General features: G+C 42.2%; 1 protein-coding gene across 3 annotated transcripts in view; it reads right to left on the bottom strand.

Moving 5' to 3' along the window:
- BCAS3 (BCAS3 microtubule associated cell migration factor) overlaps window positions 1–22,264 on the bottom strand; it is a 657,814-nt gene that overhangs the window by 526,553 nt on the left and 108,997 nt on the right. For all 3 annotated transcript variants that reach the window (XM_069971782.1, XM_069971780.1, XM_069971781.1), the window contains exons 11-12: window positions 21,492–21,568; window positions 9,614–9,697 (exon numbers count right to left, since the gene is read on the bottom strand). In XM_069971782.1, coding sequence (XP_069827883.1) covers window positions 9,614–9,697; window positions 21,492–21,568 — 161 coding nt within the window. The remainder of the gene's footprint in view (window positions 1–9,613; window positions 9,698–21,491; window positions 21,569–22,264) is intronic.

Genomic DNA, 22,264 nt, shown 5'->3' with positions numbered 1-22,264 from the left:
ATCCCCGAACCCCACCCCGGCACTTGTAAAAAAAAAAAGGTCTGCTCATACTTTAAGTGAAGGAAAGATCTATATATAGTCTACAGATTTATATATATATATATATATATATATATATATATATATATACGTAAATATTTAGAGTCTAAATAATTATTATAGTGGACAGCAAGTTAAAAATACATTGTAAATTGCATGTGTCTAATAGGATTCTTAAAATATGAGAATTAGCAGCAAGGATAACAGCTGAACTGGCTTAAATTACCAATGACTTCACAGTCAAAGTAACTAAATTTGGAGATAGAAGAAAACGGAAGAGGACAGAGCCACAATCCCATGTGACCTGGGGCTACATGGCGTCTATGAACATTTAAGAGCAAGGCCGAGATTGCAGGCGTCTGCAACCAGGACCAAGCCACAGATCAATCGTAACTGTTTTGTTTAGTGCTAAAAACTCAAACTGCAGTGATTAGAAAACACATTAGTGTTCATCAATTAGCAGCCAAACGTTTGTTTTAATAATTCATAGGAAACGACTTGCACAAAGTCTGTTAGTGTGTTGTCAGGAAAGCCTCAGAAGGGCCAACAGCGTTCGGCGCCACTTTGTATTGACGGCAACATAAAGTCAGGAAGCCTAGTTAACTCATTATTATCCCATACGCTGAACATCTTCCTTGTAAAAGATTATACTGGTTTCATCCCTATATAAAAGCAGCCTATAGCTATAGCAGATTATATTTTATAGCTGGAAACAAACTAAAAAAATTCCTAAGAAAATGAGAGCAAATATTCTTCTAATAAGAGGCTATGTTCACACACTATCAAAATAACGGACGCTGACTGAAAATAACAGCTTATAAATAACGACCGTTCAATGCAACGTGCATCGTTTCTATGGCGTGTGACACGGCAATGACACAGCGATGTGATTCCTGCCTGCTGGATGCTTACACAGGTACAAGGTATAGAGAAGTGCTTTATATATCAAATTAACCAAGACTTCCTTCCACTGCAGGTGCTGAGATGCCAATGGCCGTGAGACATGGATTTCTTACCATTAATCTGTGTCTGGAACTGGCATCAATTTCTCACTTCTTGGAAACAGAGATTTGTGGTTATATAGCCCCGGCACTAAGCAAGTTATTAAACCATTTGTAACTCTAAAACACACAGCTTTTCTTTTCTTCTGTGAAGCTGATTTTCACTATGAACTGCTTTCAAATAAGTAATAAAAAAATAAAAATAATAAATAAAAGGTGACTGTGGAGGCCATTGGAGTACAGTGACCTCATTGTCATGTTCAAGAAACCAGTCTGAGATGATTCTAGCTTTATGACATGGCGCATTATCCTGCTGAAAGTAGCCATCAGATGTTGGGTCCATTGTGGTCATAAAGGGATGGACATGGTCAGCAACAATACTCAGGTAGGCTGTGGCGTTGCAACCATGCTCAATTGGTACCAAGGGGCCCAAAGAGTGCCAAGAGAATATTCCCCACACCATGACACCACCACCACCAGCCTGAACCGTTGATACAAGGCAGGATGGATCCATGCTTTCATGTTGTTGACGCCAAATTCTGACCCTACCATCCGAATGTCGCAGCAGAAATCGAGACTCATCAGACCAGACAACGTTTTTCCAATCTTCTACTGTCCAATTTCGATGAGCTTGTGCAAATTGTAGCCTCAGTTTCCTGTTCTTAGCTGAGCGGAGTGGCCCCCGGTGTGGTCTTCTGCTGCTGTAGCCCATCTGCCCCAAAGTTGGACGTACTGTGCGTTCAGAGATGCTCTTCTGCCTACCTTGGTTGTAACGCTTGGCTATTTGAGTCACTGTTGCCTTTCTATCAGCTGGAACCAGTCTGCCCATTCTCCTCTGACCTCTGGCATCAACAAGGCATTTCCGCCCACAGAACGGCCGCTCACTGGATGTTTTTTCTTTTTCGGACCATTCTCTGTAAACCCTAGAGATGGTTGTGCGTGAAAATCCCAGTAGATCAGCAGTTTCTGAAATACTCAGACCAGCCCTTCTGGCACAAACAACCATGCCACGTTCAAAAGCCCTCAAATCACCTTTCTTCCCCATACTGATGCTCGGTTTGAACTGCAGGAGATTGTCTTGACCATGTCTACATGCCTAAATGCACTGAGTTGCCGCCATGTGATTGGCTGATTAGAAATTAAGTGGTAACGTGCAGATGGACAGGTGTACCTAATAAAGTGGCCGGTGAGTGTACATACACACACATACAGGCTATAACATTATAACCACTGATAATCTGGTTACAATGGAATCTGTAGAAGTAGAACAATCAGTTCTAGAAGTTGACATTAAATTACAGGCAAAACTAGTCTAGCAATTCAAGTAACTTTGGCGAGGGGCACATTTATATGCACCAGCAGCAGTATATTAAAAAATACAAAAATGCTGGACTGCCCCTTTAAATAATTATCTCAAAAAATGTAATTCTTTTAAAAGCTTTCCTCCTCACTAAGATGCTCCCAGACCCTTATTAGTTTAGTTTATACCTTATACAGGTTTAGGGCCGTCCTTTCTATGAACCAGAACCCGAAACTGAATGGCATAACTCCAAATGAGGCCTCACCAAAGCTTTATAAGGGTCCTATTCCACCGGATGAGCAGGACCCGATCAACGACGTAAACGAGCGCTGATCTGCGTTTACTGGGCCTATTCCACGGCCCCGATGATCGTGAAACAAGGGCTGCAGGGACATCGTTACCAATGTCCTTGCAGCCCTTGCTTCATACATAACCTGTCTTCCGATCCCGGACAGTGATTGGCTTAGCGGTCTGTCAGTTCAGACAGCCCCGTTCCGAAGCCGATGCTGCCGCGCGGGGCTGGGAGAAGAAGACCTGCGGCCAGGACAGGTAATGTATGGTTCTGCTGAAATCGTCAGTTGCCGCCGCGCATCGCTATTCAACCATAGCGATGTACTGGTGGCGAACCACGATTTAAGGTCTGAACCTAAATAAACGATCAGCTGATGACACCATCATCGGCTGATCGTTCTCTCTATTCCACGGAGCGAAAATTGGCCAAATCGGGCCGAATGGGGTTGATTCGGGCAGATTATCGCTCCTGTGGAATAGGCCCCTAAGGCTATGTTCACACAACTTTTTTGGTGAAATAACGGCCTATTTTTTTAAAAAAAAATCACGGACGTAAATAATGGTAACGATCATTATTAACAGCAATCATAACAAAAAAATGGCAGTTTTTTTGCTTTAAAAAGGTGTTGAGTGTACATAGCCTAAGGCGCTAATATTATGTCGCTGTTAGGCTTTTGCTTCATAGATCATATATACTGTATATATCCCCAGTATGTTATACACAGACTGACTTTGCTCTTCTTATACTAATATAGTATAGCAATACTTCATGTATACATAGCTGGTTATTTCAAGGGTTTCCTTCATTCTGGCACAGGACAGTTGTATGTACAGCTTCCACCACCATCCCTCATTTTATGTATCTGCCTGGTCTCATGTATCATGTTCTTTTACACAATGTGGGTGTCCAGACTAAGGATATCCCTTGAGGCTGCGTTCACACTACGTATATTTCAGTCAGTATTGTGGTCCTCATATTGCAACCAAAACCAGGAGTGGATTAAAAACACAGAAAGGCTCTGTTCACACAATGGTGAAATTGAGTGGATGGCCGCCATATAACAGTAAATAACGGCCATTATTTCAATACAACAGCCGTTGTTTTATAATAACAGCAAATATTTGCCATTATATGACGGCCATCCACTCAATTTCAACATTGTGTGAACAGAGCCTTTCTGTGTTTTTAATCCACTCCTGGTTTTGGTTGCAATATGAGGACTGAATATATACGTAGTGTGAACCCAGCCTTAGGGTGCATTCACACATACAGGATATGCAGAAGAAAATCTGCTGCGATGCGGTGTGTGTGAAGCTACCCTTATAGCAATAGTATTCCCTAGTGGCAATGACCTCTTATAGACTAGTATACATACACCACAATCACTCTGGGTTTTTATGTTAAAGGGGTTATCCAGTGCTACAAAAACATGGCCACTTTCTTCCAGAGACAGCCCCGCTCTTGTCTCCAGCTTGGGCGGGGTTTTGCTGCTCAGTTCCATTGAAGTGAATGGAGCTTAATTGCAAATCGCACCTGAACTGGAGACAAGAGTTGTGTTGTATCTGAAAGAAAGCGGCCATGTTTTTGTAGCGCTGGAGAATCCCTTTAATAACTGGGACCCCTGACCCCAGTGAGTCCAACAAAAATGCTTTCATTATATTGCACATAATATTTACTGAAAAACAATATGCAATGTGCAATATAATAAAAAAAATTATTTTGTATTGTAGTCTAGACTCTGATGAAGTCAGACCAAGCACTATGTAATGGTGGTGGGTTTCAATGGTCATATGGGCCAACAAACGTATAAGGTGCATGGAAGCAGGAGAGGTTTTCTATGGGGATTTGCAACTGCTCTGGACAGTTCCTGACATGGACAGAGGTGGCAGCAGAGAGCACTGTGTCAGACTGGAAAGAATACACTACTTCCTGCAGGACATAAAGCAGCTGATAAGTACTGGAAGACTGGAGATTTTTTAATAGACGTAAACTACAAATCTCTGACATTTTCTGGCACCAGTTGAGTGGAAAGAAAAAAAATGGTGAACATACCCCTTTAACACACCCCGCCACTACACAAAAATTGTTCAGAAATAGTTCCAGGAACATAAAAAAAAGAGATCAAGGTGCTGAATTGGCCGTCACATTCCCCATATTTTAATGCCACATATGGCTGACAGGCAGGGCCCACCTATTTGGAGAATTGTAGTTTTATGGTCCCTAAAAATTCTAAATTATTATTGGTCTTCACAGACACATGGGCCTTAGACTATAAAACCATAGCAGAGAGGGAGGACAGATTATAAATGAGGGGACTGCTATGTCTGATGAATAGACTGCTCGGTTTGTGTCATTCAAACTATAGCAGCACTCACCCATCGATAATAACAGATTTCAGAATGCTGAATTATAGCAAGTGCAGACAACACAAAAGAGTTGGTGACAGGCTGTTTCACGCTCTCAGAGCGCTTCTACAGACCGTGGTCCGTAGAAGCACCAATGGGGGCGTGAAACAGCCTGTCACCAACTCTTTCAATGCATCTGCACCTTGTCCTATTTCATCTTTTATGGAGAAATAAAGACAAAGAGTTTTATCTGGTGAGTGCAACTCACATTTCTTTTCTACATACACGATCATATATTTTTGTGCATATTCTGAGTTAGCACTTCCGTTACTCCTGCTGTTTTTTGCTGAAAAGTAGCCTGAATGCTCGTGGGAACCTGTAGTGCCACCATTGATCTCTATTGTGATGCAATGCTAAATTAAAGCGTCAGCTCTGCAGCCGATCATTGGCACCAACAGTCCCTTCCCATACATGTAATCAGAGACTACAGAGGCCAGGGCCCGGTTGCAGAGTCATATGAACAATTTATTCCAGGCAGACAGGGGGTCCAAGTGTCAAACCCAAAAGGTGGCAGGTGAGTAAAGTTATTTATTTTTTGTATTTTACAGCTTGTATAAAAAATCCTGAAGGGAAAAAAGAATCCATGAAAAACAAATATATTTTTTATCATTAGTAAAACAAAAGCTTTATCGTTGGATACATTGTAACTGTGTTGACCCACTGAATACAGATTACTGCGTAAGAACTACAAAATTAAAAATTTAGCAATTTGTAATTTTATTTTCAGATTTTACACCTCTTCTTATGGTACAATGAAACCTGTGAATGCAAAGTACAATTGGTCCCACAAAAAAAAGCTCCTTCTATGATTCTATTTAATGGACAAAAAAAAGTGTTTTAGAACCCGAGGAAGAAAAACAAAAACAGTAAAAAAAAAAAAAACCAAAAACATTTTTGAACCATGTTCATCACATGACCCTGCATAACTAATTAGTAGATACATATAGAAATAGTGTCTGTAAATGTCTCTGTATATTCTTCATGGAAGGGATGGACCTTACACCAATGTTAGGGACCTGCTCATGAATGTGCATGGGTTAAAACCACAATCGTAGTCAATGTGGCCAGGGTGGAGACTTAACCTGCCCCATTAGCACACAATATCAAGACAAGATCATTATAAGCTATTCCCATGTGCAGTCTATATTATTTGCAAAAACTTGACTGGTAATCTTTAGCCTTTCCCATGCCATTTCCAATGTCCTCCCCCTCCATTAGCGCTAATGGCTCCGTGCTCACATAAGCTGTTAGGACTCATTAAGGAGTTATCAGGTAACCGGAGAAAACAGATGCAGCTCGGCTAAATCAATTTACCACCTCAGGGTTAAAGACAGTGGCGGCATCTCAGGCTGTTATTAGGTGACAAGAGAACGCGTGTTCATTATTGCTTGCCAGACAACACATTGCCCAGGCTATTAAGAAGTGATTCTTCACATATTGCAGCCATGTATAGTTTACAATGTAACAGTTTAAGTTTATATATACATTAACATAGTTTGAGAAATATTATATATATGTTGAGCTGTTTCAGATATATATATGTTAAGTTGCTTTATCATAATGCATGATGGGAAATGTAAATTTTATGTAATTATGGAACCTATGTATTCTAGTGATGTAAAGTTGCCAGTTTCTCGGCATGTACCTCCGCCGTAACGTCCCCTTCTCTAACATCTCACACACAACCAAGATGGAGATCATTAAACCAACATGTGTAGTCAGCGTAAAGCTCACTAACGAAAATTAAGACATACTCTTTTTTGTGGTAAAGAAATAAAATTTGTCAAATGTCAAACAGGTCGTCTCTTGGGAGCCAAATAACCTTTCTAGACGTTCCTTCTTACTTCTTTCATGTATTTCCAAGTAGAATTCCCCCCTCTTAGTATCTTATGGGACGGTAAGGTCAGAAGAGATTCATGTAATGCAAACCAGGCCTAGCAGACACTGTTACAAAGCTCTCTAACAAGGAAGGAATGGCTCACCATTGTGGATTTCACAGGCAGCAGCACTTAGCACTTATGGAGCTTTACTAGCTACCATACCAAATCTTTTTTTAGTTAAAAATACAGTTGGCAACAACAATAATAAAAAATTGTATTGTATTCATTTACTTATTTAGACTTGAGAGGTTTTCTGGGATAGGGGACAAGAGATGGCGGGGGGTCCGACCTCTGTACCCCCCACCAATCTCCTTATCGCCCCCCGGCTTCTTTGTTATGAATACAGCCGCGAGTACAGAACGTGATCTGCGGCTCTATTCATTCTTATAGAGGTGCCGGAAAGAGCCGAGTAAGATGGAAGAGCGCTTAACATGGCCCTTTCCGATGGCTCCATAGGAATGAATAGAGCCGAGGGTCATGTGCCGTACCCACAGCTCTATAAATAACACAGACGAGGGCAAATATGGAGATCAGCGGAGGGTACAGGGGTCGGACCTGTGCCATCGCTTACTTTTCAAAAAAATTTCTCGGACACCTTTTTTAACCTTTTAACTACCCCAACATTTTTTAATTTTTGCATTTTCAATTTTAAATCCCCCTGAAAATTACAACTCTTATTTTTCCATATACAGAGCCACGTAAGTTCTTATTTTTTGCAGGATCAATTGTACTTTTTATTGACACTGGGAAAAAATTGTGGGGTAACATTGGGACAAAAACAAATGCACGTTATGCACAAATTATCTGTATTCTGTGGGTCACTTTAAGTATAATCATAAATTTACAGTATATAGCTTTCATCTTTAAAAAAAATAAAAAAATAAATAAATAAATATGTTTAAAATTGCTCTATTCTAACTCCTATAACTATCTATGGGGTTGTATGAGGCTAATTATTTGGTGTCATGTGTGATTGTTGGTGTCGGTCATCAGCAGCGGGTGAGAGCTATAGATAACAGCCAGCACCCGCAGTGTATGGATCGGGCTCAGCTCCTATACTCTCCATACTCCCCACTCATGTTTCTAAAATAAACCTACAAATCAGCAACGTCAAGGGGTTAAAGTGGATGTTTATAGAGTTTATACTTTAGGATCCCTCTCTTTGCCAGAGTAAAGAGCAATTGCAAACTGTCTCTCTCTCTAACTTTACAAATAATGTACACAGGGTGATGTTATATTTTGGTCATAGTAGTAGTATAGGCTGAGGAACGTCCTAAGCACAAAGCAATAAGACATACGTAGCTGTGAGACCTCGGAGAATACAAAGACAGGTCTGCAACCTTCTCAGATAGAGACTTTTTTTTATCATGTAACCACTCCCTTTCCCAATAAAAGAGGATGTGTGGTCTCCAGCACATGTAATGGGTCTCCTCGGTGCACAGACAACCCCTGCACCTCATCAGGTCACCACCAGGATATTTCCAGCATCTGGTTTCTTGTAACTTTTAGTCGCTTTATTTCTTTTTTGGAAGTAGCAGCTGACACAAGTATAAATGTCGTGTATGATTCTGCACACACTCAGTGACCGAGGATTTCCTTGTGTCCAACAATTAGTCACAAATAGTGAAAATTCTTATGCATTTTCCCAAAAATTATATAGTTGCTGCGACATTACAGGATATTTTACGGTACTGAGTGGATTATCACAACAAGCCATGGGCTGAACGCTACCTGCTGGCTATGGGCAACAAATATTAGTATAAAAACTTAGTATAAATCTTAGAGAATCTTAGTATAAAACAGCTTGATATGTGTTTACATTTAGAAAGTAATTGGGTACTGGAATAAAATATCAAGTTTCAACTTTATAATTCGGCTAGTAGTTATAAGACAGTAACAATAACTAATGGTGCACACTAGTGTTTTTTTTCAAATCAACTGGTGTCAGAAAGTTTTACAGATTTGTAATTTACTTCTATTTAAGAATCTCAAGTCTTCCAGTACTTATCAGCTGCTGTATGCTCTGCAGGAAGTGGTGTATTCTCTCCAGTCTGACACAGTGCTCTCTGCTGCCACCTCTGTCCATGTCAGGAACTGTCCAGAGCAGCAGCAAATCCCCATAGAAAACCTCTTCTGCTCTGGACAGTTCCTGACATGGATAGAGGTGGCAGTAGAGAGCACTGTGTCAGACTGGAGAGAATACATCACTTCCTGCAGGACATACAGCAGCTGATAAGTACTGGAAAATGATATATGCTTAAATAAAAGTAAAATAAAAATCTATATAACTTTCTGACACCAGTTGATTTTTAAGTTTTGTGTCAAACAAGTAAAAAAATTACCTAAAATGGCAGTATGGCTGGGTTCACACTACATTTTTGCAATCTGTTTTTTTCATCCGTTTTTTGCAACGGATGAAACGTTTTGATCTGTTTTTCCATTGACTTCCATTATAAAAAAAAAAGCAAAAAAAAAACGGATCAATTGTAGTCGACTTTATTTTTGTGTCCAGTGATAAAAAAAAAAGTATCCGTTTTGTTTTGTTTTTTTTTATAATGGAAGTCAATGGAAATGTAGTGTGAACCTAGCCTAAGAGAGTAAATAAAAATTTCTGTCAATCTCATAATAACCAGTTGTTTTGAAGACAGGTTCATCATTGACCATAATATCCATTCATAACGCTGTTCCATACTCACCTTAGCGGCGCTAATAACCGTGGCGGTATATGACTGAATATTGTCTCCACATGCACCTCCCCGGGACTGATGGCACCGGATGAGCTGTTGGGACAGAAGTGCAGAACTACATAACTTTTCTAATACAAAAAGTTTAAGGAAAACAAATGCGAGTGCAATCGGGTACAGGAAAACAAGTGCTACAAACGTTCCCAATGCAATAAAATAAGTTTACTAACAAATTCAAACTAAAAGTCAATGTTCTATTTATACACATGAGAAAAAGACAATAAAGCTTATACCGCTTACAAAAAGAAAAAAAATATTCATGACTTAATAAAATCCTGCTGGTGAATGTATAAGCTTCCCACAATTAATGATAAGATATTAAGGATTTGCTGTGAATCTCTGAATATCTCGGCAGATCGGTTTCTGATGGTCTCCATGTCACTCCTGATTGAATGAAAACCGAGATAATGTCATACAGAAAATTGCCTTGGTTTCGACTCCCATCATATTGTGGAACATGTTGGCGCCTTATAAATAAATACTACTAAATAATTCATGGCAAGTCTGTACATTAGATTGAGATCCATCAATCGCAGGAATTCCCTCTACCCAATGCTGATCTTTATGTCATATAATCCATATCACATACTTGTACTGAGCATCCTGAGCTGTGAACACAAGCATGAAATAATAATAGAGAACTTTTCAAAAACATTCGGCTATTTCCTGCCCTTTAGATATCATGTCTGGACACAGTTTACATACAGTAATAAAACAATGCTTTGGAGATATTGAACAAGTACAACTGTCTATTTATGTGGACCCAATGTACTTCCATGCCGGTATTGCTTTGGACCACACCAGGGAACAGCGTGCCCTCTAGGTTAATACCCTCTATCTTGCTCCAGGATACGGGAGCTGAAGACACCTGCTTGCTCCACAATCGTGGTCCCGCTATGGGTTGCTGCTGGTCCTAAGAACCAAACAGTGCTGGCACGAGGCAGGCAGGATGTGCATAGTCAGCAAGCCGCGTCGTCAAGAGGAGAATCACCATGGTACTAGTGGTGAGACCGCAGCAAAGTTACTCCACAGCGCAGGATCAGTGCAGACAGCTTCCGGTGCAGGGCAGACAGTCCGAGTCGGAATTGGGGAGGGCAAATGATACAGAAAATCATAATCCAAGAAACAGGCACGAGTCAAGCAGCATTGAATAGCATACACAGCTACACTCCTTTACTCAGGAACACTAGGAACCAACAATGCTCAGGCAGGGAGGAACAGGCAAAGTCATTTTAAAAAGATGCAAGAGGGACACAATTGGTGAAGAAAGAAACAGGTGGAGACAAACTGGCCCTTCAAATTCTAGATGAGTGGTCACGTACACCCTCATGGACAGGGGTGGCATTGCAGCAACGGCCGGAGGCAACCTGTAGAAAACAGGGGGAGCAAGGACGCTGGTGGACACTTGAAGAACAAGAGCAAGCAAAGGATACAGCAGAAGAACGGACATGGCTGAGCCAGAGCGGGTGAACAGTGAGGGTAGGACTTGGATCAGGGAGTTGCTGTGATATGAGGATGCCATCAGGTTCCACCCGGCAGCATTAGTCTGGATGGTTTTATCTCCATCTTCTACAAACCTTAACAAAAACTCACCTGACTTCTATAATCTCATAGGCTTTCAATACCAGCTCGAGCACCCTCGCCCTCCACACAAACAAATAACTGAAGCCTATGTAGCAGCCCTTACCAACACGGGCAAGGACGGTGCTCCAGCTACAGATCAATTTCATTTAGATTTTATAATGTACACAGAATTTATAGCCAATAGGCCTCAACCTTTACTCTTAAATGCTATCCATGTGGACCAGGTAGGCTCTGTCCCAGGGAGAAGGAGAAGGCGCAGATTTGCCCCTTGTCCCTAGCGTACACCTGACGTATTCCTCACTCACCCAATGGGCAGGTGGGGGAAGCAGCAAGGTTGTGGTCTCCTCCCGTGCCCGATTTATCGTGGTTGCAGGCATAAATCATAATACAGATCTACACCTAGTTTTGCTGCTCTGGGCGCAGGACCGGCCGACCGACTGGCTAAAGGGGGCATGGCCTAATTTAAGACGCCAGTTTTCAGAAATTACCCCCCCTAAAAAAAAAGAATCCTATTCCACGCCAAGATGGCGTCCGGCACGCGTTTTGCAGTTAATGCTAAATGGTCTACACCGATGACTACTGATCAGTTTGGCTCTGGGAGAGTTAATAAGACGGTTTGTATTGAAGACTGGGGGATAAAACAGCGTATAAGGAGTCAATTGTGGAAAATGCATATACTTGGTAAAAACTGCAATGCAGAGGTTACTATTATGTACCGTATATCCTATTCCAGTATTTTTGTACGGGGTCTCTCAGCGCAATAAAATTTCATAATGCTGTAACTTTTTTTTAAATGCTGTTATTAAAATTATTGGCTTTTTTCATAAATGTTTATTAGCTTTAAAAAAAAAACTGTTTACAAATGAGCTTCTACGGGGCCAAAATTGTTGACTTTTGAGCGAAATATTGTGGCCACATGTTTTTAGTGTATTAATGTATCAGTACATCAAGTTTTCTTAATGGCATAACCCCTTCCAAAAGAATCTGTCACTACGTTTATGCTGCCTTAAATAAGGGCAGCATCAATTAGTGACAGAACAAAGTATTAGTGACATCATTCTGTTGAGCTGTTCTCTGACCAGCACAACTCCCTCTGCTTGCCGACCACTGATTGTCAGTTGTCTGTCTAGACAGTGTACAGGCCGACAAGTGCCAATCAGCGGTCGGTAGGCAGAGAGAGCTGGTGCTCATGAATACGGAGGACTCCTGAGCGCACACACAAAATGGAGAGGACTAGGGTGCAGTGCTTGTTAGGGTGCAGGAGGATATCTCTGGATCAGCTGCAAAGAACAATGTAAGGGCACTATTACATGGAACAATAATCGGCCGAATCGGCCCTATCCGGCCGATTATCGCTCTGTATAATAAACACAACGATCAACCGATGACAACGATCATTGATATAGGTTTGGACCTATATTTGTAGGGCACCGACCGCGCATTGCTGCGGTGCGCGGCCGGTGGCTGACAATTTGCAAAGTCCATGGTCCAGGGCTCCTCCTGCGCTCTGCTTCTCCCTGGGTCCCGAGCGCTGCAGCTTCAGAGCGGCCTGTCTCAGCAGACAGGCTGCTCAGCCAATCACTGGCCGGGACCGCTGAGCGGCTTGTCAGCTAAGACAGGCCGCTCTGAAGCTGCAGCGTGCGGGACCCGGGTAGAAGCAGACCGCAAGAGGAGCCCTGGACCATGGATAGGTAATGTATGCTGTTTAAAGCAAGTTCTGCAAGGACATTGGTAACTATGTCCATGCAGCCCTTGTTAAAGGGGTAGTCCGGCGATAAAAAATTATTCACAGAATAACACACATTACAAAGTTATACAACTTTGTAATGTATGTTATGTCTGTGAATGGCCCCCTTCCCCGTGTTTCCCCCCACCCACGCTAGACCCGGAAGTGTGGTGCATTATACTCACCGCATCTCGTGTCGTCCACGGTCTCCGATCCTCAGCAGTGACGTCTTCTTCGGGAGGCCGGCGGATCTTACCGAGTGCCGGCCACCCTCTGCAGCGTCATCCGAAGCTCAGCCGCGATTGACTGAGCACAACTGTGCTCAGCCAATCGCGGCTGAGCGGCTGATGACGTGGCAGAGGGTGGCCAGCACTCGGGAAGATCCGCTGGCCGCCCAAAGAAGACGTCACTGCTGAGGATCGGAGACCGTGGTCGGCACGTGACAGGTATGTATAGCGCACCACACTTCCGGGTACACGGGTGGGGGGTGGGGGGACACGGGGAAGGGGGCCATTCACAGACATAACATACATTACAAAGTTGTATAACTTTGTAATGTGTGTTATTCTGTGAATAATTTTTTATCGCCGGACAACCCCTTTAAACAATTATCGGGCCGTGTAATAGGCTCAGATCGGTGCTCGTTTACAGTTATTATCGGGCCCCATCGGGCCATGTATTAGTACCGTAAGTGATACCTCATTCTGCTTAGCTGCTATGCCACTAGTTTATGCTCCCTTTCCATAAAGCAGCATTAACCTACTGACAGAGTCTTTTTAATGTTCAGGTGAGTTGCTGCTTGTTTTTCTTGGCCTGGATTTGGCATTTAAAGGACTCAATTGGTTATTAGACTTTCCAGAAATTCTTGAATTGTGACCTTAATAAAGAGAGTCACAGGTCGAAATTCAGACATACAAAAACTTCTACCGCCTCACTCTGCAGCCTCTTTACTATAGTATTGAAATGAAAACATTAAGTATTTTTCTGAAGCCTAAGTGAGTAATAATTTTCATGAATAATAATTATAGTAGACATCATGCTATGATACTTGCACAAGCTCTTTGATGTTTAGATGATGGAATGACTGTGCTAGCAGAGGAATATACAAGACTGTATATAAGTGAGTGCAGGCTTTATCCCACAGAATGAAGCAAAACGCTTAATTGAGATACTTATCCCGATCCTAATAATCTTCTGGGTGCCACTCAGACTGTAGCCTGAACAGCTTTGGTCTTTAATAGCCAAACCTATCCATTAAGAATGCAGATTTGTTACGAGAGGGAGATTTGGTCTGGCACGGATACCATAAATAACTGTAAATAAACATAATCACATGCTTTAGCTTTGTCTGGCTAATATTAAATATTTGATTTACTCGAGGATTTTACAGTGGATTTCTGCGATTTAATTGATGCTAATTTTGATTTATTTATGCATCCTCTGAGAAATGGTATTAGCAGAGAGAAGTATCTGGAAGACGGCGTTTATACAACATTTAATTATACAGTGAGAAACTGATATTCACAGAGGAGAACAGACGCTCGGGCTTTACAAATGCATTCATAATACTAAGGAAGTAAACAATACACAGATTATTCAACATAACATAATAAATATCACATCATTCTAATGAGTACATGGAGGCTTAGCTTCATGGGTTCTGGTCCTACCAAAGTAACATCTGGACCCAGTTTTTATGTTCACTCCAAGTCTGCATAGGTCTCATTCAGGTACGATGGGACAATGAGATTGTGGGGGTCTGACCTCTGGGCCCACCCTAGAATCCCAAGAGCGCTGTACTTATCTCTCTGCAGCAGATCCATAAAGAATGAATAGAGCTTCAATCGTGAACCCGCGGCTCCATTCAAAACAAAAAATAAAGGGCGCCAATCTAGAGACTCCTGGGGGGCATGGAGGACGGACCCCCCTGCAATCTTACATCTTGTCCCTTATGCTGTGGGTAGGAGACAAGTAAGTTTAAGGGTACAAACCCACACACCGTATACACAGCAGATACGCAACAAATACGCAGCAAATACGCAGCAGATTTGTTGGTACAGATTTGATGCTGTGTTCAGTTATTTAGATATAATCTGCTGCGTTTTTGCTGCGTATTTGCTGCGTGTTTGCTGCGTATCGCAGCAGTAAATACGCTGCGTATACGGTGTGTGGGTTTATACCCTAAATGTACGTTTAAAATTAAGTGTAAATTACATTTAAAATATTTTTGCAGAAATCAATACTACAAGTGATTTTAAGAAACTCATTTATAGGTTATAGGGTTATTGGGCAAAAAAAGGCTCTTTCTTTACTTAAAAAGCTGTTTTCCTACCTCAACCCCCCCCCCCCCAACTTATTTGTTACTTATAAGATAAAGTTGTCTACATTACAGAGGAGCAACGTGAAGATGGTTCTGCGGTTTCTATTATAACCTATGGAGGGGCCAAGGGGGATGAGTGAGCAGGGAAAGCAGACAAGCAGCTGTACAGTTTGCAGACTGTCTGGGCACATAAAATGCTGGATTCACAGGTCAGAAAGGTCAGCGCTGGTCTGGGATCCTGGTGATGTAAGTTTGCAGAATGATGTGCTGTGCTGCCTTTTCTCCTCTCCGGGCTCACTCATCCCCTGCTTCTTCTGAAGTGTGTGGAGGGGGGAGGCTGAAAAACAGCCTTTTGAGGACAGAAGGAAGCTCTTTTGCTTAATAAAACCTATTACAGAGTTTATTAAAATCGCATGTACTATTGATATCAGCAAAGTGACATTTAAATGTTTGAATGGAACCCTAAATCCATGTTTTTTTGTGAAGTGGGAGAAACTCTGTCGCCATTGATCAGATTTACCCCGCTACAGCTGTCAAAACCGTTCAATGCCGCTATCAATAGTGTCAACAGCATCTAAAAATCACATTACCAAAAGGGACTGTCCTCCTTACACATGCAATCTCATGTACACTGCAATACTATTTTCTTGCTCCACTTGAATACTATCAGGGCAGCCACGGAGGCCTTTAGAAGGCCTCTGGTTACAAGGAAAACCAGCTATCACCCCACAACTTAATTCTGGGGGGAAAGGGGGGGATTGGAGGCTGGACAGGACAGGCCTACGAAAACGTCCTGAGGTTGCCATTGACTATGGCATCTAGCAGATTAAACGACTATGATATGAGTAGCCATAGCAGCTGACAGCGAGATAGCCTGCTCCATACTCCCCTAGGGTACTTTCTCTGTACATGTATGATATGATGTCATGGGGCTCTCTTATGACATCAGAAATATAAAAATAAGTCAAATTCCTTATGGCCCCTGGCGTAGAAGCCATCATGGTCTCCACATCTGGTGGATGGATTAGCGTAGATCTCACACATATTTCTTAATTGGGTTCTATGTATGGCAATGGTATCTGTTGGTGAGTCCCCTGACACACCCCTGTCAGACAATACAAAAAATATTACATATAACTAATATACAGTATTGTATTGCCCCCCCAAAAGTTATACAAATCCCCAATATACACTTATTACGGAAAAAGCTTATAAAGTGCTTTTTTTCCCTGCACTTACTACTCCATCAAGGCTTCACTTCCCCGATAACATGGTGATGTCACTTCCTGGATAACATGGTGATGTCACTTCCTGGATAACATGGTGATGTTACTTCCTGGATAACATGGTGATGTCACTTCCTGGATAACATGGTGATGTCACTTCCTGGATAACATGGTGATGTCACTTCCTGGATAACATGGTGATGTTATGATTCCCAGAGCTGTGGGGGCTGTGGCTACTGGAGAGAATGATGGCAGGGGACACTGAGGGACACAGGGCACTGGAGGGACACTGAGCATGCCCCTGCCATCATCTTCTTCAGCAGCCACAGCCCGCACAGCTCTGGGAGTCGTGACATCACCAGGTTATCCAAAAAGTAGATCATCACCATGTTATCCAGGAAGTGACATCACAGTGCTATCCAGGAAGTGACGTCACCATGTTATCCAGGAAGTGACATCACCATGTTATCCAGGAAGTGAAGCCTTGATGCAGCAGGAAGTGCAGAGAAAAAAGCACTTTATAAGCATTATCCGTAATAAGTGTGCAATGATAATTTATATAACTATTGGGGGGCAATACAATACTTTAATAAAAATTTTTGCTAGAATTCTCCTTTAACTTGATCTTGTAAATATAAGGGGTACTCCATTATAAGCTTTATGTTACTGCCCTGGTGCAGAACATATTAAACATGCTATTATTTCCATGCTCCCCTGGTGTCCTTCTTCGACGAAATCTGTGGATTCGTCTTGCCATTGACAGTCTGCTCAGGCAATGACTGGCTAGGGGCTGTCCCATCTCAGTCAGTGATTGGCTGAGCAGCCTGTCACTGCTCAGACACGCCCGTCTCAGAAGTGGAAGCAGGATCTTTCAGCGGGGAACCCAGACCCACCGGGGGACAGCAAAAAGGTAAAAACAGAAGTTTAACCTCTATGCTAATTAGGCGTTTTGGTGCACTGGGGTTAAGGCTACTACCCCAGTGCACAGATCTGCCCGACCAGCCCACTCTGCTTATATTCATAAAATGTTATCAACTCTAATGGTGAAGCTATGACTGGTGAAAGGTCTCCCTTGCAGAGACGACGGTAGATGACATTTGTTTTGCCAGCCAATTATAAAAAAGTTTGATCAAGTAAGAGTAGGAGTCTCCCTTTATGCTTTAATTGACACTTTCGATGCAGAAGGTGTAGAGTGGTTTAAGGAACCCTTGTTTCTCAGACGAGAACTGTAGGAGACAGAAAGTTTAAAGAGTCATTGTCGTCAAAAAATTTTTTTTTCAGAAATCAATAGTCCAGGCGATTTTAAGAAACTTTGTAATTGGGTTCATTAGGCAAATATGCCATTCTCTGCATTCAAAAAGCCTTTTTCCAGGTCCCCCCCCCCTCCTCTCTCTCATCACTGCTCAGAATCAGGAAATCTCAACTGTTTTTTTATCAGTCGGATACTGTCTGTGCTATGGAGAGGGGAGGGGGGAGGAGGGAGATTAGTCGCCAGCAAGGGGCAGAAAACAAAGGATTACACAGCGGGGGAGCCATTCAGAGTGCTATTCAGAGGTCAGAGAGGTCAGTGCTGACTTCAGAGGAGAGAGCCTGGTGATGTAGCTGTAACTTAACTCTTTTTGTCCTGTTTTGGTGCCTTATCTCACTCTCTCCATAGGAGAACAATGAAGGCAGGGGGAGAGCTTCAAACTGCTTTTTCATGCCAAAAATTCATTTTTCAGCTAATAAACCCAATTACAAAGTTTCTTAAAATCGCCTGGACTATTGATTTCTGCAAAAAAAAATTAACGACAGTGACACTTTAAAGTTCATCAAGGGGAAAAAACCTGTATCACTATTTTGTAAAATACAATGTTAATATTCCCAAATCAGCAGAAATGTACCATTCCAAAAATGAGCCTAAGACTTCCCATCTCCTTCCTGACTTTTCTGGTCTTTCTTTCCAGCATACTTTTCGTATGTGTAACACTTGGGCCCTTGCACAATACCACCAATTGTATACGTGTGGCAGGGTCTGTGAGATGATATGTTTATGATGTCAAAACAACATTTATATCCGTTTTCCCTGCATGTCTCCATCCCTTAAGAGAAATAAATTACAGATGTGAACAAACATGTATACAACTGTGGCACTGAAACAAATTTCACGCTATTGGCCGAGTGAAGTTTGGAAAGGATGGAATCCGTAATATGGGCCAAAAATATGAATGACTGATGGGGAGAAAATCTGGGATGCACTTCAGGCAAACTGAGTAACACAGGAAGCATCATAGTCTGGGCAGAGAACCACCCACACAAATGGCTGCTGGCCGTACTTCAATCAGAATCATGAAACAATTGTCTGATTAGCGCATATTGGTATAACTCTAAATAGTACACAGGTTTAACACAGCTGCATGTCAAGGAGGAAAACACACCTATAAAACGGTTATCAAACAATCACAACAAAGCAATGATAGGTAATGAAGCTTCTTCTCACTAATAATAATTGAATTGATACTAAATAAATACAAGGCCAGAACTACTAGATTGGTCGGCGTCCTGTGACCTACTGATGGCTCGGTCCTGGTTCCTCTCTGCTGGAGGGTCAGCATTCATTTCTCCCACAGTCCCTGTGTGGTCCATGTCGGTGGGGGCACGCCAGCAGTTTCCGGGAACACTCTAGGGAGGTTGCATGTGTCAAAAGGCCTGCCTGCTTGGATCCTCCTATTTTATCCAACAGGCGCTGGTCCACAAATACGGTTTTCCCATGCGCCATCTAGGTAAACCCCCATGCACGGGATGTCTGTTAACAGCCTAGCTCTTCTGAAACCAGTCTCCTACAAGATGGCCCCTCTCAAAGTCATTGTTCTGCATACTAAGATTTCTTTTTATGTCCTACTGGCCTCTGAAAATCCCATAATTCTTCATAAATTCATGCATCCGTTCTCCTCAGGGAATTTCTTTCCCGTTTCAGGAGCAGGAAGGGGGTGTATGAGGTGGGGGGTGAAAGGTTGAAATGACAGTGACCATTTAAATAACTAGGTCCTTATGGCCAATGTAAAGTAATAAAAACGGGTACACAATACACAGTAGGCTTTGGTTGTAAGGGTACACAGTATATTAATAAATAATTACAGATAGACTTAAAGTAATTGCTAAATAAACACAATCGTATAAATGATGTTTTTTGTTTGAGCATATTAGCTTATTCAAGATTGTAAGGACAGTAATAACAGAATGGCAATCAGACTGTTCAGCCAAGGGCAGGGGGAACATCATGACAAGCACCACTTACCTCACCCTGTGCCCCCAAAGTGATATGTCACAGGCTCCCAAACCCCGCCGGAACTCATTATCATCTTTAAGGGGCAACTCCGGCTTTTTTTTTCCCCCTTAACTAACACACATTACAAAGGTTTATAACTTTGTAATGTATGTTAGTCACCTGATTGGAGCCGTTCCGCCTCTTCCCCCCCCCCCTTATGAATACTTATGAATTTACTGTTGACCCCGGTCCTCTTCTCCCGCCGCCATTTTGTGACAATGTCGTCACAAGCGGGGAGCGGGCCTGGTCATCCTCTTCTTCCCCGTCTTCCTTTAGAATGAATGGGAGTGAAAAGACTGCAGGTGCGCGTGCGCACCAGCAGCCTTTTCATTGGCTGGAATGCATCACATGGCCTCCAGCTTGCTCAGCTCTGATTGGCTGAGCAAGCTGGAAGCCATGTGATGCGATCCAGCCAATGAAAAGGCTGCCGGTGCGCACGCGCATCGGCAGCCTTTTCAGTCTCATTCATGCCATGGGACCCCGGAAGTGAGGAAGAAGATGAAGACGTAGAAGGGTTGACTGAGATCGCGGCCGGCAGGATTTCTGAATGGCGATTGACTTAGGAGGTATGGTGAGTATGGGATCTGGGTCTGTTAGAGTTTTTTTTGCTGACGCCGGCGTTGTCCTTTAATATACTTATGTACAATTATGGAAATAAAGATTTATTGGGACTTTATTTGGGCCATAACATATTTTTTGTAGGTGGTTTATATGGTTTGTGCTGTTAGGTCTAGCATTGAGCCCTTTTGATTGATTTTACACATTGTATACAGTTTGTTATACTGTTAGGCTGGGTTCACACTACGTATATTTGAGGCTGTATATTTGAGGCTGTATAGCAACCAAAACCAGGAGTGGATTGAAAACACAGAAAGGATCTGTTTACATAATGTTGTAATTGAGTGGATGGCCGCCATTTAATGGCAAATATTTGCTGTTATTTTAAAACAACGGCTGTTATATTAAAATAATGGCTGTTATTTACTGTTATATGACGGCCATCCACTCAATTTCAACATTGTGTGAACAGATCCTTTCTGTGTTTTCAATCCACTCCTGGTTTTGGTTGCTATGAGGACCTGACAAGAGGACCAAATACTGCCTGAAATATACGTAGTGTGAACCCAGCCTAAGGATGCATGCACACTACAGAATACGCATGGAAAACCTGCTGCTGATTCCACCACTGGCCCTTGCTCACAGTCGCGCGCATCTCCGCCTGTGCCATAAACACCATGGCCAGGCTGATTCTGCCTTCCAATTCATGTCAATTCTTTAGGCGGATGGCGGAATCTATGGCACAGGCGGTGATGCGCGGCCGCGAGTGGGGGACAGCCATGTAATCTGCAGCGGGTTTTCCGTGTGTGTTCTGTAGTGTGCATGCACCCTTATATAGGTGCTCCTGCCCTGCTTTATACTTAGGTAGCACCCAAAGTAACTGTGCAGAATGATAATCTTCAATAAGATGTTTGGCTCAAACCTAATTTCTTGCCATGGGTCTCTTGTGACTGGTTACATTGCTGGTACAAATAGATTTATCTGGGTAGCGGTAGAGAAATTATTGCTATAAATCCGCAGGTCCAATGCGTCCCAAGGAAACACTTCAATTTGAACTTCGTTCCATAAAGTCACAGCTAATACGTTACAGTTAGTCAGACAGCCGTTACCTTATTTTCCGCATACGCGAGCCAGCGACTCCCCAGAGCAATAGGATTCATATTTGGCCCAGGACAGGGATAGCAGCCTGAGGGACAAAAGGTTCCAAAAAACAGCAGTAAGACATTTTCTAAATGACAGAGTATTTGTAACAAGCCAAACAAACACAATACTAAACAAAGAAGGCTTAAACCTCCAAACATTCATCAACCACTGCTTACATTTCTTAGAGTTTTACACCATAACATTGAGACATTGCGGTAACAGTTAATTAGGCTTGAAACGCATTTTTTATTGTTTTGCTTTGTGAGTAGTTTTTATTTTTTCTTCTAATAAACAGAGTTTTGTTTGGGATTGTTTGGAGACACGTAGGACTTGTCTCTCACATCTCAGCATAATGTTAGCGCTCGGAAATCAAGAGTCAAGTCTGAAAGTGTAAATATTTGTTTTCCTAAAGATTTCTGTAAATCTGACCTGTTTACCTCCTGCGTTCCTTATTATCAATAATAGGAGAGTCATCTATATTACTTCGCCCTTATACTAATGACCATGCAGTGTACACATCTACATTTCCAAATGCAAAGATTATATTACTATCAAGAACAAAAAATAATAAATTTTCCGTTGTGTTCCTATAGCCTCCATCTGCATACAACCCCATCCTGTATCCCTACTATTAGGGGTAATCTTTCAGTGGCGCCATCTCTGCGTCACATGCACGCTACCCTTAATTTGGGTATAGATTGATAGACTACATCCATTTCAATTACTATAATGTATTTAC

This window comes from Dendropsophus ebraccatus, chromosome 5 (genome assembly GCF_027789765.1).
Source record: "Dendropsophus ebraccatus isolate aDenEbr1 chromosome 5, aDenEbr1.pat, whole genome shotgun sequence".
NCBI classification, from domain to species: Eukaryota; Metazoa; Chordata; class Amphibia; order Anura; family Hylidae; genus Dendropsophus; species Dendropsophus ebraccatus.
Note: the sequence above shows the minus strand (reverse complement) of the source record. Positions and strands in the feature narration are given on the sequence as shown.